Source organism: Wyeomyia smithii, chromosome 3 (genome assembly GCF_029784165.1).
Source record: "Wyeomyia smithii strain HCP4-BCI-WySm-NY-G18 chromosome 3, ASM2978416v1, whole genome shotgun sequence".
NCBI lineage: Eukaryota > Metazoa > Arthropoda > Insecta > Diptera > Culicidae > Wyeomyia > Wyeomyia smithii.
Window position 1 is genome coordinate 23214721 of NC_073696.1, and position 21013 is coordinate 23235733.

General features: G+C 40.5%; 1 protein-coding gene across 1 annotated transcript in view; it reads right to left on the reverse strand.

Moving 5' to 3' along the window:
- Positions 1–21013, reverse strand: part of LOC129726443 (cadherin-related tumor suppressor) — a 254093-nt gene that overhangs the window by 195298 nt on the left and 37782 nt on the right. Inside the window, exon 3 of the mRNA XM_055683139.1 lies at positions 303–6290. Within this exon, the coding sequence (XP_055539114.1) occupies positions 303–5573 (5271 nt within the window). The 5' untranslated portion in view covers positions 5574–6290. The remainder of the gene's footprint in view (positions 1–302; positions 6291–21013) is intronic.

Genomic DNA, 21013 nt, shown 5'->3' on the forward strand with positions numbered 1-21013 from the left:
CTACATACTCTCTCTCTCTATCAGCGTGACTGATCTGAAATTTATTCAACGAATTTACCACACTAATTTTAGGCCAATTGGCACTGTAAAAGATGACGACCACGCGGCTCCCGTCGAGGCCAAAACCCGTTCCGTGCAGTGCTATCACGCACAATGATCAGTGCCAATAAAGATAAACTTCCCGATTTGTAGCTTGTAAATTAGTAAAATCTTCGTTGCTTACAATTCATCGTTAAAATGAAAAAAGACAAAAAAAAAACAACAGAGGAATAAAATGAAACCCATTCGGGCAAGTCACTCACCTTGGTGCTCGTCGTTCTCGGCAGCCCTCCGAGTGCAATAGCGTACACTTCCACCTCGTAGCTCTCGACGCCGGACTCGCGATCCAGCTCGACCGCCGTGGACAGGATGCCCAGCTTCGTGTCGATGTCGAACAGCCGGTTCACCTGCCGTCCGTCGCCGGTCACATTCGTCACATAGTACTCGATATCACTGACCGAGTTCAGATACGCGGACACGGTCAGAATGCTGGTACCGATTGGTTCGTTCTCCGAAACACTACCGAACAGATCTTTCTTCACAAACACCGGTCCGTTCTGGGTCGGGATGGTCGTGAGGATCGTGATGTACGCGTCACTACTTTTGCGCTCACTCTGCACAGCTTCATCCGTCGCTCGGACCGCCAGCTGGTAGCGAATTTCCGGCTTCGGGATTGCCTTTCGCAGTGTGATCGCACCCGTCGATCGGTGCAGCTTGAACAGGTCCATATTGCCGCCGGTCATCTCGTACGTCACTAAACCGTTGGAGCTGGAATCGGCATCGAACGCGTTGATAAACATAACCGGACTGGTGGGACTGCTGTCCACTCCCAGCCGAATGTCCTTGATCGGTAGGATGGCGGCGTTCATTGAGACGAAAATTGGAGCATTGTCGTTAATGTCTTCCACGATCACCGTGACGAGTTTTTCCGCCGACATTCGTTGGGCCGCAACGGCGGCTTGATCGGTTGCGATCACCGTTAGGCGATAAGTATCGATCGCTTCACGATCAATCGCATGCAATGTGTGAATTACTCCGGTTGTTGGGTTAATGCCAAAATGGCGACTTCGATTGTCCGGATCCTGGTTGGCGATTTCGTAGGTCACTTTACCATTAAGCCCGGAATCCGGATCCTCAGCTGTCACCGTTACTATAGGAGTTTTGAGCGGGATTCCTTCACGGATTTGCCGCACAATTGCGGTGTTGGGAAAACTGGGTGGATTGTCATTCGAATCGATTACATTCACCGTGAACAAGATCGTGGTTGAGAGACGGGGGTTTCCGCCATCCGAAGCGGTAATGTTCAAGGCGTAACTTTGAGTATCCTCGTAGTCCAGCAGTTTGTGCAGGTACAGAAAGCCACTGGTAGGATCGATGTGGAAGGTATCTTTCCGGTTGCCAGCGCCAATCGAGAAGGTGACTTGGCTGTTAACACCGAGATCCATATCGGTCGCCCGGAAGCGAATCAGCTCGGTACCGATCGGGGTAGTTTCGTTGATCGAAATCTGACTGAGCGTCTGGGTGAACTCGGGTGCGTCATCATTCTCGTCAAGCACCTCTATCGTGACAGTCGTGCTGGCGCTTAATCGATTCTGCGTCGAAGCATCATGGGCAACAATCGTTAATTTATACATTGACACCGTTTCCCGGTCCAGAACTTTTGCCAGCGTTATCTGGCCGGTAGCATCATCGATCACAAACCGTTCGTCGCTGTTTCCTTCGGCAATGAAATAGTACACATCCCCATTAAGGCCCTCGTCGGCATCGTTGGTGTACACCCGGATCAGCTGGGTACCAATGGATGATCCCTCCGAGATCTGAACCTTATAAGGAGCTCTCACGAACTGCGGCGCATTATCGTTGACATCGGTTATAAACACTTTAATTTTCACCTTATCGCGCAACCGGGTCAGCCCATTGTCGGACACAATCGCTTCGAGCGTGATGAAGTTCTGGCCGGTCGTCTGCACTAGCGCCTCGCGGTCAAACTCGTGCATCGTTTTGATGAATCCATTTCGCGAATCAACGGTAAAATCTTCCTGCTTGCTTGATAGCATATAAATTAGTTCGGCATTGCGGCCAATGTCACGATCTACCGCCGTCAGCTTGCCCACAAACGTGTCGGCTGGCTCATTTTCGGCCACACTAAAAATAAACGTGCTATTGGTGAACTGGGGCGGATTATCATTTTCATCGATCACGTGAACTATGACCGGAACGGAGGAGCTCCGGGCGGGATCGCCTTCGTCGGTGCAGCTGATCGTCAGTGAATAATAATCGCGTTCCTCTCGATCGAGCGCACTTTTCACGTACAGAAACCCGTCCGGGAAGATACCGAATTTTTTGTCCACATTTCCTTCGATGATCGCGTAGGAGATCCTCTGATTGATGCCGATATCGGCATCGGATGCGGCCAGTGCGAAAAAGCGTGAATTCACCGGCATCGATTCCAGCAGAGATGTTTCGTATGAGGTGTGATCGAATACCGGGGTGTGATCGTTCACGTCTTCGATCGTAACCGTGACCGTACCTTTGGTCGTAAGCTGGGGGTCGCCACTATCGGCGGCGGTTATTTCAAGATTCAGTACACTGCCAGGATCGACGAAAATCGGCCGATTCAAATACAGCACCCCGGTGGTTTCGGAGATTCGGAAGAGATTTTCCGGATTGTAGCTCAAACTGTAGGTTATTCGACTGTTGGCCTCGGAGTCTGCGTCTTTAGCTTTTGAAAGGTAAATTTCCTGCCCAACCGCGGTATTCTCCGGTAGATCGATTTCGTCGTGATCGTGTAGAAAAATCGGCGCATTATCATTCACATCCGCGATCGTCACATTGACGATCGTTTGCCCGAAGGCCAAACCATTCCTTGCCGTCACAGTGAGGCTATAAAAGGCTGCCGCTTCGCGGTCAATGTGTTTTGCACTGCTTATCACCCCACTGCGCTCATTGATGCGGAAATTTTCCGCCGGATCTCCCTGTACAATCGCATATTCGACGTCCTTCACCGAATGTAAAGCCTTCGTCTTCACCTGTCCAACTTCCCGTTCGTTTTTAACCTTCTCCAGCTCACTGTCTTCCACCAACTGAAACTCATAACCACTGAGAGTATCGAATTCGATCTCCTCCATGATGGACTCCTTGACGATTTCAACCACCGCATCTTTATCGGCTCGCCGTCCGCCTTTATCCTTCGCAGCTATTACAATCTTGTACAGTGGTTTCGAAGACTTCTTCAAACTGCCTCGTAAACTGAGCTGACCACTAGCTCCATCCAACGTAAACATTCCGTCTCCTCCACTAATCAACTCATAGCTCACCATCGCGTTCACACCCTCGTCCGGATCCGAAGCCTTCACCCGCAGGACAGGTTTACCGGGTGCGGTATCTTCCGCCAGAGCCAGAAAGTACTGTTTGGGATAAAACTCCGGATTGTTATCGTTGGCGTCTTCGACCGTAAGCTGAACGGTCGCCGTTGAGGACTGCGGTGGGCTGCCCTGATCGCGAGCGATCACCTGAATCATATAGCTGGAGATCCGCTCCCGGTCAAGATTACTTTTGGTAGAAAGTTGGCCCGATATCGAATCCAGCTGAAACATTCCGGGGTAATTTTTCTCCACACTCGGGTGCAGCAAATAGGTGATGCTTCCGTTCGTGCCCTGATCGTGATCGACGGCTGTTAGAAGTGCGACGACGGTTTTGGGTTTGGTGTTTTCGTTGAGGGTAACGTTCAACCGTGGCTGTGCGAATTTAGGTGCTTCGTCGTTCTCGTCCAGAATGGTGACTTTTAGCTGGGTGTGAGCCCACTTCGGATTCGGACCGCCATCGCGAGCCGAAATACTCAGTTCGATGTTGCCGTTCACTTCTCGATCAAGCTGTGCTTGGGTAGTTATCAAACCCGAGGACGGGTCAATTTTGAACCATTGATTGTTGTTACCCGACACGAAATCGTAAAATATTTGCGCATTCACACCGGTATCCTCATCGGTGGCGGTGATACTGGCTACATACGTTCCGCGTGGTGTCAACTCACTCAGGACGGTAGAATATTCGGACTTTTCGAACACTGGCTCATGGTCGTTGACGTCATTCACATGGATAATCAAATGAGCAGTTGCCGTTCGGGGAGGATTTCCTCGATCGGTTGCCACCACTGTTAGATTGTATTTACCGATCTCTTCCCGATCGAGTACACCATTAACGCGGACAATGTAGAAACTGGGCGATTTTTCCAAGCGGAAATGCTGAAGGTCATTGCCGGCCACGATTCGTAGACTGGTGTCACCGTTCAGGCCTTCGTCCATATCGACGACCGAAACGGCAGCCACCACGGAACTGTTGGCTGCATTTTCATCCACTGTTGCGTAGCTTCCCGTTGGTGGAAAGTACTGGAATCGTATAACCGGATCGTGATCGTTCGTGTCTACCAGATTGACTGTGACGTAAGTTCTGCCATCCTGTCGAGGTGATCCGTGATCACGGGCGAATACTGTGAATACACAGCTTTTCGGACAAGTGCCATCCGGTCGGGACAGCGATTGGCAGTTCTGATGGGGACATGTAAGCTGCTCGGTGGTCGAAATAACTCCACTTTCCGGATCTACCGTGAACTGGGTTTCACTATCCGAAAGGTAGTACGTGATTTTACTGTTATCGCCCAAATCGTTATCCGAGGCCATCACCTGCAGAACGGGCGTTCCCGGTAGAACACTTTCGTTCAACGAAACGATGTAATCGCTGTGGTCGAATATAGGCGGATTATCGTTGACGTCCAGTATCGTCACGTTGACCTGCAGGTAGCCGAACTTTGGAGGTGACCCTCCGTCTTTGGCAGAAATGTTCAAAGTGTACGATCCTCGGGTTTCCCGGTCCAATTTGCCGGTTGTTTCGAGATGGAGGTAGTATACATCACCGCTCGGATTGGTCGTTACCGCCAACCGAAACTTTTCGTCGTGATTTCCGTCCACGATTCGGTAATCATCGGTGACTCCATTTTCGCCAATGTCCCTATCGGTGGCGGCATCCAGTAGCAGCCTGGTACCCGAAATGGCACTTTCCGAAAACGAAACCGCTATACTTGGTTCCGGGAATTCCGGAGCATTATCGTTCACATCCACCACCGTTATTCGAACCTCAATCGGATAGGTTGGTTGACTGGAGAGGATCACCAGATCGAAGCGATCGTTCTTAGTCATTTCTCGATCCAGAACGGCATTCGTTTTGATTTCGCCCGTGTTCGGATCCAGAGTGAACTCACGCGGGGGCTCGTTGAAACGATACGTAAATCCGGGTTTGGTTGGAATGTAGCCCACAACCGTGGCGCGAGGCTCGTTTTCGAACACCTCAAACTGAACACGCATGTCGACGGCCCGCGACTGCATTGCACCATCATTCGAAGACCTGCGACGGGCTCCTATCACCACACCAGGCCCAGGTCCTGGCCCGGGCCCATGTGCACCTACGCCCTCTATCGCGGCGTACAGTTCTAGGATGACTAGTAGCCAAAAGGCAATTTTTAAACTGGCACACTGCTGCATTTTCTACTGCTTCTAATTTCCTTTTTCTCGCTCGCTCTCACACTTTTTCCTTTGTCGAGCACTAAACTTCAGTTTCGTGCTGCAATCACTTTTTGACGATGCGTCATAATAGCACTTTCGCTCTGTTGTTTCGAACTAATTGTTTCAGCCTATCGAAAGCCCTCACTTCACGATCCATCACAACAGCGATCAACAACACATCCCATGACCACAACACGACACCACATTTGCACTTCGCGCTCCGAACTAATTCTATTCGATCACAACTTAACGTCACCGTTCAGTAGTCGGTAGCTGCAGCTGCTTTTTCTTCTTCTCCGAACGAACAGATTTTTCGCGATAATTGCAATGATCAATTTTATTCCGATTCCTGTCTTCGGCCATCGAAGCTCATTTGAACAGGAATGAAAATCATTACACAGCCCTACGCACACACCGTTCTTCTTGCTTCTAACTTTTTCCGTTGTCTGGTCTCTTTTGGTTACTTTTACACACTTTATCTGTGGACCCTTCTGCTGGACCTTCTCTTTTTCTCTCGCTTGCGCGCGCGCGCGATCGTTTCGTCTTCTCTCACTTGCCCACTGGGAGAAGACTTTAAAAGCCAAAAATTTCCCGCATCACTTTTTCCTTCCACCTCTCATACTGGTTCTCCGTTCTTCCACCACCTTATTTTTCCTTCTCCGTCGTTGGGCATGCTCGCTCTCTCACTTGTGGGTCCTAAAAATACAAAAAATTTCAGCTCGCATTTGTTGTTGTAATTTATTAAAATGTTTCTACACACAGAGCACACACAGCACCGTCCGTATCACTTTATGGTAAACTGTTACAGACGGCGTCGCGAGTAGAGGTGAGTCCGAGTCCGAGATAAAAAAAAAGGTAAAAACAACATCAGAACCAACAGCAGCAGCACCACCACAAATACGAACACCTTCCGACAGGGAACTGGCATGAACTTTCGACTAGGTGAGAAACTTGAAAAGCTCTTACTTTGGCTTGCGCATAGGGTAATGTATCATGAGTGGACCCATTTTTCGCGTGCGGAGGATTAGTCCTTCATTGCATTATAATTTTATTATTATTAATACATAACTATGTAATGTAGCTATCATGAGAACGTAGAAATACTTGCTATAAAAGTCTGATTTGTGTCATGAGTGAATCGATTTACTTACGAGATATCACCGCTTCACATTGCTTGTGTGCTACTTTCGTGATAGATTAGATTGTTGCTGAATGTTAACATTCAAGTTTATTAATTGCACACATATAATTAAGAATGTGAATTACAAAAAATCAAGCTAAAAGTGGAGAGTAAAATCCAAAAATTAAATCCAAAGTTGGCTAATTATCAGTTTTGGTTGTAATATAAACTGAAATTTTTGAACGCAGTAACTTTCTTTAAGGTGTATGGAATATGTACAGATTTTTTTTTTCAACACAGAAACTTTTTAGAGTATTTTTCTACTCATAAATCACCGTTGTTGCTTATCAAATATTTGATTTGATATTTGAAACATATAACGATTCCATTGTATTACCGAGGCCAATACCTGGATCTTTTAAACTGCCCACGTGGAATGTGGATGGCCTCTACCACAGGTACAATGTTTTGCAAACTAATAGGTGTGGTTCAAAACAATTATCTTATTGATGAAGATGAATTTCGTCTGGCCACACTGTTTAGTTTTCCGGAACTCGAACCACTAGTCATTATACCATATAGAAAAAAATTCTATATTTTCAATGGATAACCAAAAAGTTTTGATAGAAGTGACGACAAAAATGCAGAGGATGACAAATAAATCGATGGATGTAGAAACAGGCAGTACTAATGTTGAAAATACTGACCTACTAAAATCCACCTTAATAAACCCCCACAAAACTGTCATTAAAAGCATAAAATAAACTATAGCATTACATGAACTGAGCAAAACAATTTAGATTCAGTTCACATTACTCGCCATGAGTTTGGTATCGCCTCACTGAGTATTGCAACAACCAGTTTGAATATTGCAGCTCTCCCCCAACAAGTGTAACATAACCTGGAATAGGTAAATATTTTGTGTTTCCGACGACCTGGAAAGGTAGGTCTTCAACGAATTTGTTCAGAAGGTCAAGAGATTCTGGTTAATAGACAGTCCAGTAGAGCCGTTAGTGTGAACGCAATTATTCATATTTTGACCTTAACTTATCCCGTGATTCTTAGTCTCTAGAGAGCTGCAATCTTCAGCAAAGTTGTTCAAAAAATCAAGGGCTCTTGGATGGTGAAAAGTTAAGTACGGAATTTCACCACTATGCGGAGCTAGTCTGACCTAGATTTTCCTATTCTACGGTTCCTAGAAAGCTATGGTCTTCAGCAAAGTTTTTCACTTGACCTTCAGAACAAGTTTTCTGAAGGCCTCAGCATTTGACATGTGTAACTACATGCACACAAGCGCCATGATGCGGTCGAATTTCAAGACATACCACGTGGACAGATTTTGAACGTTTTTGACCACCACCCCCCCCCCCCCCCCGTGGACAACTGCTCATATAAATTCTAAAAAATGTGTATGGACCGTGGACATAACAGAAATCCCCCCCCCCCCCCCTAAGCTGTCCACATGGTATGTGGATGGCCCCTAACAACTTTGCTGAAGACGACAAGTTTCTAAATGATGGAATTCACAAGCCGAATAAAATTACATACTATTTGCACAGTAGGCCGTCGAACAAACGATGCGTCAAATAAGTCGTTAAAACTTCCAGCACAACTTTCCTGAAGACCCCAACTGTCAAGGTTGTCGGTATCCGAGACAGAGTTATATGAATCTCTCCATATCAGGTGATAACGGGCTCGTCATTTCTCCTCTGAGAATCACTAGTGTGTAGAAGAATATCTTTCACTGCGAAAACAACGAAAACCTCGCACCCCGCGGATGAATCTGAAATAACTTTCCAGAGAGATAATAAACTGGTTGGATCTTTCTCATACAAAAGGACAACACGCTCAATAACTACACTACAGAGCTCACTGCAGTGCTTTTACTGTGTGTCTCTTAAGCAAATATCAAATGAGGGAACAATGTAGGTAAGAAAGTAGGTTGCGTAATTTGCATTGTATCTCATAACTGAAAACTAAAATCCGGCTGCCCCACACTGTTTCCAAAGTTGCAAAAACCTGATCGAAATTATTTCAACCCGAAACCAAATATTTTAGAGCCACAGTGTCTTCAGTAGAGTTGTTCCTTTAATTATTCTTCATGTTATAAAAGTTACAATTTTGTGATTAATCCACTTAACAGTGAGAAACGAATTTTACTGTTCTCATTTCGGAATCTAAAAATCCACTTTGTTCGGCAAAGTTGCAGGGGAACTGCTCCATTATTCATCTCATTAATCCGATATTCACGAAGAATGCATGGATTAAACACCAAATTTTCACGAAATCATTGAACAAATAAACTAAATATGCTTACGTGCTCTTATGGAATCGGTTAGCATTGTATATTTAGTAATATTAGCTAGATTTACCCTGAACTTTGTAAAACAAACCATTTTTGACAACGCTTCCATATCCATCTCAAAACTTGAATCACTGTTCAATTATTCAACTCACAACGCCCCCATATTCATAACACTGTTAATCATGAATGAATCACATTATCATGAATGAACGTAGCCGCAGCCCGTATCGTAGTAGGTTACCTATAGATATAGAGCTACAGTTGTTTACGTGCAAAATTGGTAACCTAGGTAACCACTACAGTGCTGTCGATTTATGTCAATTATGTCGGAATATTCGGAATTCAACATTTCCAATATGATTTTTTCGTATTAACAGACTCTGATTTGGCAACTTTTGATTTTCTTCAATGCAGTGAAAACAAATGAAAATACATACAGTTGAAATTTAGGAATTGTAGAAATTCATCTCATATATTTTTACTAATTCAAGCTTGTTTTAGGAAATTTGAGGTGAACATTTCAAAGATTAAAGTATTCTTCAGTGTAGTGAGTGATTTTATTTAGTGAATAAAAAAAGTGGCCCGCTAGTGATGAAAAAAACATTGGCTGACTGCTGAACGAGTCCCGTTGTAGCCGTATAGAACAATGCGCGAATTTTATTTTCGGAGGTGGGTGATTGAATTAAGTGAGTTTTCGAGTGCAGATGCCCGAGTAAAATATCAATTTTAATGCTTTCAAGTGAGTTTTTGAGGATTATACTTCATGAAGAAACTAAAGTGAACCAAGAAGAATCCATTCCATGGATTAGCAGATGGGTATGCATATTTTGCGTTTTTTCCTGTTTTCAATTGTGTTTTCATGTTGTATGAGATGAATATATGGGGTGAGATGAATAATGGAGCAGTTCCCCTAGTACATTCAAAAGAAACAGCTTTTTCGAAGGCGACTATACTTCTATTTACCTATTTAAATGAACTTTTGTGGAGTTTTCAATTACACAATAATCCCAAAAATCTATTGTTGGCAATTAAACTTTCCTAGTGGTTTTCTATAAATTTTCAATGTTCTACAATATTGTTTGCCATAACTAAATAAACCATTTTACAAAAGATAGTTTATTTTTATCTCTTATATTTCTTCGGTTATTGACGATTGCTATAAAAATAATGCACTAATTCAAACTAACTACTTTTTACTCAAAAAAGTTGATTTTGGAGTCATAATGCCTTTAGCAAAATTGTTTTATTAATTGTTGTCCATTTTATAGTAGTTGCAATTGTATGATTAATCCACCTATAAGTGAGAAACGAATTTTATTATTCTCATTTTTCACATAAAAATCCCATTTGTTTGGCAAAGTTGTGGCTAATTTTATTAAAAACAACTTTGCCAAAGGGTCTATACTGCTATTTGTTTATTTGAATGCACTATTGTGGAGTTTTCTTACTAATGCCCCTTAAAATCGTTTTTTTTTCAACATAACTTTTTATAGTGATTTTATAGAATTTTCCAATGCTTTACAATGTTGTTTAATTTAATAAAACACATAAGTTCTCCGAAGAAAGTTTATTTTTATCTCCTATATTTATTTATGTGTTGAAAATTTTTAATAACATAATGCACTGATTCCTCACAAATATCTACACAGAGAGACAGCGAGAGACAAATTCCTATATCTGGATTAAACGATGTATCATTTATACTTTAATATGCAAATGGTTTTGTCTGCAGATATTTGCAGATTTTGTAGATATCTGAAATTGTTTGTTTCGCCATAGCAAACAACATTGTAGAACATTGAAAATTGTTAGAAAATCACTATATATAACATTTATATTGAAAAAAGAAAAAAAAAAAGATTTTTAGTGGCAATCTATAGAAAACTCCATAAAAGTCCATTTTAATAGGCAAATAGAAATATAGTGTATATGTAGAATTTAGCTCAGCAGTGAACACCGCGGTGTACTTCTGCGTATTCTCAAAAGAGTGATTCATCTCTCTTGTTTAACTAAGCTGTGCCTGTGGTGTAAGCAGCAAGTGTATTATTTTTCTGCGAGCGGCCGAAGCACGACACAAAGCAAAATGAAGAAGTTGATTTCCGGTGAGATTGTTTGATATTTTAATTCGGATGGAGCCAAAATTTACCCAATTAAGTGACAATCTTTGAAATGGATCTTTGCAGGATGCATGGATGATTTTTTATTTAACATTGATTTACGATCATTACAATGCTCTGAATATTGTTATTCACTCTGCCAAAAAAATTAAAACTATGTACTGAATAATATGACCGTGTCAATCGTCTCTTCTGGTTTCGAAAAACGTTTGCACTAATTTTATAATTACTAATGTTCCAAAAAAAAAATGTAGTCTGAAAGTTATGTGAGGTGCACACTGGAAGGACGCTTCCATTTAATCATGAAGCATTCTCGTTGCGTCAGATTGGCTGGATTTACATCATTTTAGTAGTGTTTATGCAAGCGTAGTGATTTTTCGTCGTTTGTTTTTATTTGTGTGAGAAAACATCAAAATACGCTAAAAACTGTTCTACTTCTACTTCCAAAATATTACTCTCTTCGACAAAAGCAGAAAAAGTGCTGCCCAAAGCTGGAAATAGCTGCTCCGGGAAAGATTATAGCTTTTTAACCATTCCTGTGTTCTAGTCATTATTAAAACGTGTCAACATACGTCAGAATTCGCATAGTAATTGGACGCGAGGTTCGTCGCTTTAAGGTTATGTTTGCAAGAAAACTCATTAAAGCCTCTGAACAAATGTTAGTGGCTGGGGCCACCAAAAGTTTGAGCTGTGTTGACCAGTGTTATTTTTTCTTAGCTTTCAAATAAAACCACAAAAAAAGTGCGTGATACGTGATAAGCGATACGCATTTAAAATTAGAACCACTTCACGTTGAATAACTCTGAGTAGATTGACGTGAGGATTAACGCGTAGATATTTTTCCCATCAAATGAATTATAGCAACTATAAATTATTCACCCTATGTATTCTTTATTGTAAGATAGTCTATGCTTTTATTATCCTAGCTCAAATCATACGAATCATCAAAAAATCAAAAATTCATACAAATCACACTTCATATCGATGCATTTTTAAGCCTAACTTGGTCCCACTCATAACACATTACCCTACACCAACAACACCCCAACAACGCGTCGTGTGGTGGTGATCGCAAGCATAACATAACTAAATCAGCACAACCATCAACAAAACAAACCACCAGGCAGGCAGCAGCGGACGGAAGACCAGCACCAGCAAGAAGGAAAGGAAGGAAAAAAATCTCTCTCTCCCGTCTTGGCCAGGCAGCGCGCGGATGGATCGCCTGAATGGATGGAAACAAGTTGTCCGATTCGGGCAGGTTCACACTAACACCATCACCATCACCACCATGGGCAGCAGCAAGCGCGTCTCGGCGTGGCAGCACGATCCGGAGGCAAAATATTTGCTGCACAAAATTCCTGCCCGTTGTCGTGCCGCTCTCTTGCACCCACTGACGGCTGTCTTGGAGGGTCTCGGAGCATTCTACGAAAAATTTCTAAACTTCGCCACACCACAACTGCCTAACAACTATTACTAAGTACAGATTGCTAGCAATTTCAGTCGGCTGGTCGGGAATGAATGCATTGCCGAACTAATCACTGAAGTTTACTATCGCCCTTCCTCCCTCGAGCTCCACTAACAACCCCCCTTCCCCACCAAACCGGAAGACCTTAGCTGCCAAGCAGTTGAGGTGCCCTTCTGAGCTAACTTGGGTAATATAATACATGGGATGGGAAGAGTCAGTGCTGGCCAGAAGGCCAGCAAACGCAGCATGTAATTTATCAATAGCACAACCAGTACCGCTCGAGGCTAAGCAAAGAGTTGGTATGAAGAGTCCTGTTTGGAGCAGGAAAAAAACATTGCTGCTCTCTGGAACAACCCGAACGTATGACGACGATGATGCTGATGGTGATGATAGTAGTTGTTAATACATAGTGACGGTCACTTGCGAGTGAGGGTATCATAGTTGGCTGTGCTGTGAACGAACTCGGCCGGCCCGATAGGGGAGTTATTACATACCGTACAATGTTTGCGAAAACAATAATATGCGAGGGGAAAACAGTTTGACATGTTCGACAGTTGTCACGCAGCAGCTGGGTTGCTTTGGTTGAGATTTTGTTGCAGTTTTGTTTCCGGTTTTCTGGTGGAAAATATAATCCATAGTAATGTATCATGATCGGACCAAATATAGACAATTTTTTTTTCAAGTTATATATATTTTGAATCCATCTATCTGGCTTACAGAAACAATAATTGATAACAAATCCGACGTGAGTTTATTCAAATATGGGTCATTCCATAAGAAGTGTACATGCCACTTAGACACGACCATCACAGATTTTGTCCAAAGTTGGGGGAATTATTCATCTACTGTCTCTTTGGAAAAATCCCAATTTTGGTGTCTATTGAAATACCTCCCACTCTCCAGGACTCCCCTCTTTATTGCAAAGTCGCCAATCTCGAGATATAACATTTTTACGAGAAATTAATTACGAAATTCAGAACTATTTTCGTAAAAATGCTATATCTCGAGATTGGCTAATATTACCACGAAGTAATAAGTGTTTCTTACGTAAAATTTCCCAAGAAATACGATGAAACCATAAAATTTGAAATAAAATTAGCTGAAAAATGCAAATTTAGTTTTAAAATACAAAAATAATCTATCTGGCAACACTTCCGGTAAAAAATTTTTTTTCCTTATTTTATTTTTTTCAAAATTCACCTATCGTTATTTTCCGGGTGTCTTACGTCTATAAATTGTAAAAAAAATTGATTACAAAGTTTACAACTTTTTTCGTAAAAATGTTATATCTTGAGATTGGCTCATATTAGTTGTTTTTTATGTGAAATTTTCCAAGGAACACGATTAAATTATCAAATTTAAAATAAAAAGGGCTGCATTTGCCGTAAAATGTAAATTTAGTTTTCAAATACAAAAATAATTTATCTGGCGACACTTCCGGTCAAAACTTATGTTTTTTCTGGATTCCTTTGTTTATTTTCTTCAAAAATCATGTATCAGTATTTTTCGGACATCTTACGTCTATGAATTGTAAGAAAAAGAAAAAAAGAGATTTTGAACAAAAAATGCGTGACATTGCAATAAACAAGGGGGTCCCACAGAGCGGGGGGTATTTCAATCGACACCAAATTTGGGATTTTTCCAAAGTGACAGTAGATGAATAATTCTCTCAACTTTGAGCAAAATCTGTGATGGCCGTGTCCAAGTTTGTGCTTTTTCGTGGTATCGTATCCATATATCGTTTTCCTGATCAGAGAATTTGCATCATGATCAGAAAAAAATATATCATAATCGGACCAGTCATTTCATTTCCGGAACATTTATATCCAACTTTTTAGATAGATAATATAGTTGCCTAAAACTATTCCGAACATTGCAAAATGGACACTCTTAATATTTTTTTTAACAAAATCATTCCATAAATTTTATCAAGCTTGGCAAACTGAAGCGGTGAAGTCCCAGAAGTAAACTGTTCCGATCATGATACAAAACAGGCGTTCGCATTTTACCAATAATTCCAATTTCAAAGCAAACATTTGGCTCAAGTAATGTTTCTATATGAACTCTGAATGTTAAAGAAACATTAAACTAAAACTACAATCTTTAAATATTTTATTCCATTATTACTGCTTGAAAACAAAGAATAATAGCAATTGTAAGGGCGAATCGTGCTTGAAAATGGACCATTTTTAATACTATTTCACTAACAGTATTAGTCAAAAAATGTTGATTAAACTTTCTGGATATCATCAGTAGAAGTTGTTTGATGATACTAGTAAATATTAGAAGAAATATTTCGTTAAATAGTAAAGTAATCTTGCATATGAGATATTAATCCGATCATGATACAAAACTCCAATTGGTGTTATGAACTGCTGAGTTATGCAGATTATCATACCTGTCAAAAAGTTGTACCTCTTCAACTATCCACACACTATTGCTGGGTCTAATTTAATCTTGTCATCGGTATCAGGTATTACTCGTATCTTTGAGGTAACAAGATTTTATTGAATTAAAAATTTTTATGAATTAAAAAATATCATCACAAAAACAAGCATCAACCACGAATAGAGGTTGCAAAAGTTCAACTTCGACTTGTTCACAATCAATTTCGATACTGAGTAGTTGCGCTAGCTAATTTTCGCTTGAATTCTAAAAAGAAATATGTTGACGTAGGACTACGTCTTTGTTTTCTATACTAGATTACATTTTGTGAAATTGAAAATGAAACTGGCAAATGTTGTGTCAGATCTCAAACGATTACAGCAAGCAAACGACTTAATGCATCTTAGTCATTTGTTTGATATAATGTTTAACATTGTTGCTTTACTGCTTAATGGTGAAAAAAGGTGGAAAGTTCCAAGGTCAAGCTTTTCCATACATTTTCCTTACTATTCCCTTGTTTCCCGAGCACGAATAACAATAACATGGACGAATAAATTCCACTGCCTACATATTCTGACTCTACAAAATGTTTTGTTCCGTTTGTCTTTCTCTAAGCTGCATGCCCACGTCCTCATGGCAAAAATCTACGCTGAATTCGATACAAAAGACTGCGTGTAGAAAATTCAGCTTCCGTCTAGTTTGTCACACAATAGCGAATGGAGTATAGCTGTTAGTAGAGGTTCGCGACATTAAGAAACGAGAGCTGCATTCGAGTCAACTTCCAGGCACTGCGGAACATGTTACCTTAATTTTGCATACGGCAGCAATAGTTAACATCGTACGCTGCAGGATATTTTGCTGGCACAGCTACCGGAGGGCACAGTGGAGAGCAAACTTTATTATGCGCGGTCAAGCAAAATATTCAATGCTACCGGCGGTGGTGGTGCGATCATCAACGTTCTGTAGCACACATTTCGAGCTGAAGATTATAGAATCAGTTCTTTTCAGAACTATAAATGCTTGAAAATAAGAGTTATGAGAGGTAAATTAAATGAGCATGCATAACTTCTCACTGTTGAATTACCCGCAGGAATTCAGTAGACGTTGAAAATAATGACTGTCAACAGTCAGTAATAAGTATTTGGACGTTTTGACCCTCTCTCTTAGCGGTTATTGTTAAAGTATGCTGTTATTCCAACAATTTTCAGTCGTTTTTTTTTTCTATTGTGATTTGCGAACATTTATGTTAGGGTTGGAATAAAAATCGAATTTTCGAATTTCGTTTAGAAGTAGTGCCCAAAAGTTTCGTTTTCCTCGAATAAAACCTCAATTGGGATTTGGAAACACGTGCCAGAAAGCGGTCTAAGTTTCACTTTTTTGAACGATGAAAAACAATGCACATTCTCCCGATTTCCGATGGTTCTGCAATATGTATTTCATTTTAGGCACTACTTCTAAGTGGAATTCAAGTTTTTCAGTGGCGATGGGCAAATGGCCTACGGTTCTCCAAGCTGAAATCTATGCCATTTTAGAATGTACTTCGATCTGCTTAAATCGAAAATCTAATCGAAATGCTAATATAAGCATATTTCTGATAGTCAAGCAGCCTTGAATGCTTTGATATCTGTTACTTGCCCTTCCAAATTAGTTTGGGAATGTATTAAAATGCTTCAGCAACTAGCTACACTCAACAAGGTAAACCTTTACCGGGTTCCTCAACACTGTGGCATCGAAGGAAATGAAAAAGCGGATGCGGACTAACAGAGCTGGAATGGAGCTATCAGAATGGGAAAAAGTTCAGGTGCTTCTGATTTGGGATAGCACTACAATAGCTCGTCATGCAAAACGATACATCAAGCCCAACGCTTCGACCGCACAAAAATTGTCGAACCTTTCGAAGAAGGATCTTAGAACTTACACTGGACTGATCACTGGTCACTGTCCGAATCAATATCATCTAAAGCTAATAGTGAGGCTTGCAAATGAAAATTGTCGCTCCTGTTGCACAAGGAGTGAAAGTGCTCATCATTTGCTGTGTGAATGTCCAGTAATATTCACCAAACGGCGCAAATTTCTTGATAAGGGACTACTAGAACCTTGGGATATATGGGTTAGTTCTCCGAACAATGTTTCAAAATTTATTCATTACATAATACCACATTGGGACAATGCCTTCAATCACGACAGTGACTATTAAAACATATAGTAATTGTCTATACAAGAAAACGCTTAAGGCAAAAGAGGACACACCACAATAGATCAAGGTACTGGTCGCAGTGGTATAATGTCCCCAACAAGGAAAAAATAGAAAAAGCAGAATTTTAAGGTCAAATTTTTCTCACACAAGCCATTGCCACCCTAGTGTATATGTTGAATCAAAGCATGAATATCCTAGTGATTTATGCCTTATTTTGAAGTTTGAATCTAGATATTGGGGTGTTCGAAATTTGAGTCACATTTTAGGACAATGATTCATATTGCGCACAGTCAAATATAATTCCCCTTTCATTTAAAATTATCAAATCAACCAAAATATCACATCGCAACCCACAAAAATTTCTCTCACATATCATTTCGAAAAAAAACTATTATTTTATAAATTTATAAATAAATTTGCCCAGAAGGAAGCACAACGAAACTTTTCCAGGGAATTTAAAAGTGGCGATATTTGGCAGGAGGAGCAAGGCTCGGTATAGTAGAGCAGTAAGTGTCTAAAAGGAAGAGTAAAATCACATTACACACAAGAACGGATAAATAATAAGCATGCCACTTCTCAGTTGCGGTATTGTTAATAATAGAAGTGCGGGATACAGCAGGCACCCGGGCGTTATGCACATAATAGAACAACGATTTTGGTAGAATTAAAGAAGTCCATACAGGAAAAAAAAATTCAAATTAATATCTTCACTTATAATAATTCGATAGAACATGAAATTAAGCAGTGTTTCTGGTTGTACTTAACACTGTGCATGCGAATGACATAAACTATTTGTGGAACTAATTTCCCACACAAAATAAACATTAAATTAGAGGAGGGCGTCATATGGAAAAAATAAAACTTGATAACAAAAACTCAGAACCAAGTTTTTTTTGTTCTATTTGGGGCCCCAAACAATTCTAAATTATTTAAAAGTCGATCGGTTTTGTCTACAAGTTTGTATGAGAAAACCTGCTTTTTTGCATTTTCCATTCTAGAGACCTGAGAATGGCTTGAACCTTACGCTTTATGACTTTAAAAGATAGGTTTTTTGATGCTCAACACGACTTTACCGAAGACAATGAAGAGCTAGGATGTCCTTTAAAAATGTCATCGCTGTTCGAAGTTGAGATTGTCGAATTGTATGCAGAGAATCATTTTGTTCGCCAACACTACCAGTGTTTCGGCGTCAGTCAGATTTTCATCAGAAGTTACCTCTACAACATAATGTAGATTCAATCAGCGTCTATAATATTTACGTACATTTGTTTGATTGATCCAGCTGAGTGTATAAACTCGATACGACATCATACTTCTGATGGTAATCCTACTGACGCAGGTACACTGGTAGTGTTGGCAGAAAAATAATTTTCTGTATTCAATTCGACATACTCTACTTAGAACAATCATAACTTTTTATAGGGACATCATAGCTCTTCAGTGTCTTCGGCATAGTTGTTAAGCATCTACATTGCTATACTTCAACGAGATGTATTGCATTATTCCAGCATTACTGAGCTCTATAGAAAGGGTAATGCAAAAAAGTAGGTTTTTCAAATTGAAAAAAAAAATTAAAATGTAATGCGCCAAGCGGTGACAAAACTAATCGACTTCCGGTAAGTTTTGGATTGTTTGGGCCTCCAAATGAAACCAAAAAACTTGGTTCTGTAAAATCGAGCACATTTGAGTGCGTGAAATTAATTAGAAAATACAAACAACATAGAAATCCTGCATCAAATGATTTCGAAGAGGCTTGAAAAGTTCAGATGCGCTGGAAAAAATTTAGTGAAACTTAAAAAATCATAACCTCGGAATATTTGAAAAAAGAAAAGAACCTTAACTGAGATCTATAAAAAGTGATCAGAAGTGATCGTTTGAGAAAGGTCTCGAAAGCCTCGAATTTGAAGTAACCCTCACAATAATCATGAGTTTTAACTCTTCAAAAAATCAATGAAGACTCGTCAGCCTGAATACTTTGAATCTGTGTTACAAAACTTGTATCCGAGTACATTCCATGAAATTTGGATGAACCGCCGGTTTCGAAATTCGAAAGTTTTTTTTTTCAGGTAATGTTTACTATAAAATTTTGGATGTTCTGGTGGGAAAATTCACTATTTTACTGTTCTTCAAATAAACGCGGTAAATTAAAAATAAATTCGAGCTCAAGCTTTGCAGTGTCTAAGATTGAGGCAAATCTAACAGCAATGCTTTTTAATAATTCCACAATTCGGAAAAACGGAACATTCTTGAAATGATTCGATAACATTCTGAGCCAGATTCCATTATTTTATACAATTTTGTGAAAAGATACCATCCGATTATACATTTGTTTTTTAGTTTGTGTAGTTTCATTATTCTACCCTGCCAAGTTACATTTTACTGAAATTAATTTGAAGAAGAATACCATATTAGTTACGTGACAGCGCAGAACCTTCTTCAATTTATTGAACTACAAAAAAACTTTAATTTGAATTAAAAAACGCAACTATAATGATCACAATAGTATGTAGAAGTATTTCAAAGTGTAATGTCTTTGTTGATTTTTCGCTTTTTGAATAAATAAGACCAAATCCAATATCTTTGAAAATCACTTGCTCTGGGATGAAGAGAAATCAATTTTGGCCTTGAAGATCTAAAGCTCCTTTCTTAGGTATTTTTGGTTAAATATTTATTATGGAATTTTTGAGGAAGAATCAAAATAAATTTTGTTGAATTTTTAATGGATTAAAGATAGGTTTAAGGTCTTTTGGTTTTGCTTATGACATGAAAATTATTTTATTGGATCATAAAATGATAGATAACGATGGTTGCTACAATGAATCCATCATCAAAATGCATCAAGTTAAGCATCATAAAAAAGTAGTATATCTGTTACTAAGACTACCTGATTTTATATCATTACAATCATATTTAATGCGGCCGTCTTAATAACATATAATAAACTACATTTTTCGAATTTAGAATAAGTCCTAGCGCAAAATAGGTTATTCCCATTAAAGCAAAACAACAACTATTTGATCTGCTAAACCAACACGTAGTTGTGTTCCCCTTTTTCCCTTGGCTCGATCTCCTAGATTCTCCAAGCGCTTCTATCCCCTCCTCCTCCCTCCCACCGAGTGCGATCACACCAGGCTCAAAATCTTTCCGGGTTGCAACAATAGACGGCACACCAAGGGGCATTTCTCCCGTTGAAATCTCCTGCCTTCGCCTTCGCACTTGGATTCCCGCCACACGACCGCCCGCCCGCCCGCTTTCTTCCAAACACGATCTCCGCACCGACAATTCTATATTAAGCGATACAGGTATTTACTTCATCATCATATTTTTAATATATAAAATACTTTCCCGTGTTCACCTTCCCCCCTCCGCTACCCCTCTCAAGGCCCGTGACACCACCCAACTGCGCGCTCAACACAGTTAGGCTCACTCTCGGGCCCGGTTTTATGATGCATATTATACGATCTTTCTGTCACTCTTTGTCGTTCTCTTTTTCGCCATATTCCAAACCAAGTCCGTCCAAGTCGGACTCTCGGAGGTTCCTATGCACACACTCTCCGATGAAATGTTCCCTACTTTCCAGACTCCCCTGTACTCTTCAGACCCCCTGTTCCTCCTCACTGGGTATCTCGTTTTCCTGCGCACAGTCTCTCTCTCTCTCTCTCTCTCTCTCTCTCTTGTGCATATGTACGACCGAATTGTGGCTGTTTAATTATGCCGACATACAAACAGGCTCGACTGTGGCAATAACAACAACACCAACAACCGCCGCTGCCGCAGCAGCAGCAGCACCGGTGATGATGACCATGTCGAAAAAATAGGCTACCAACACA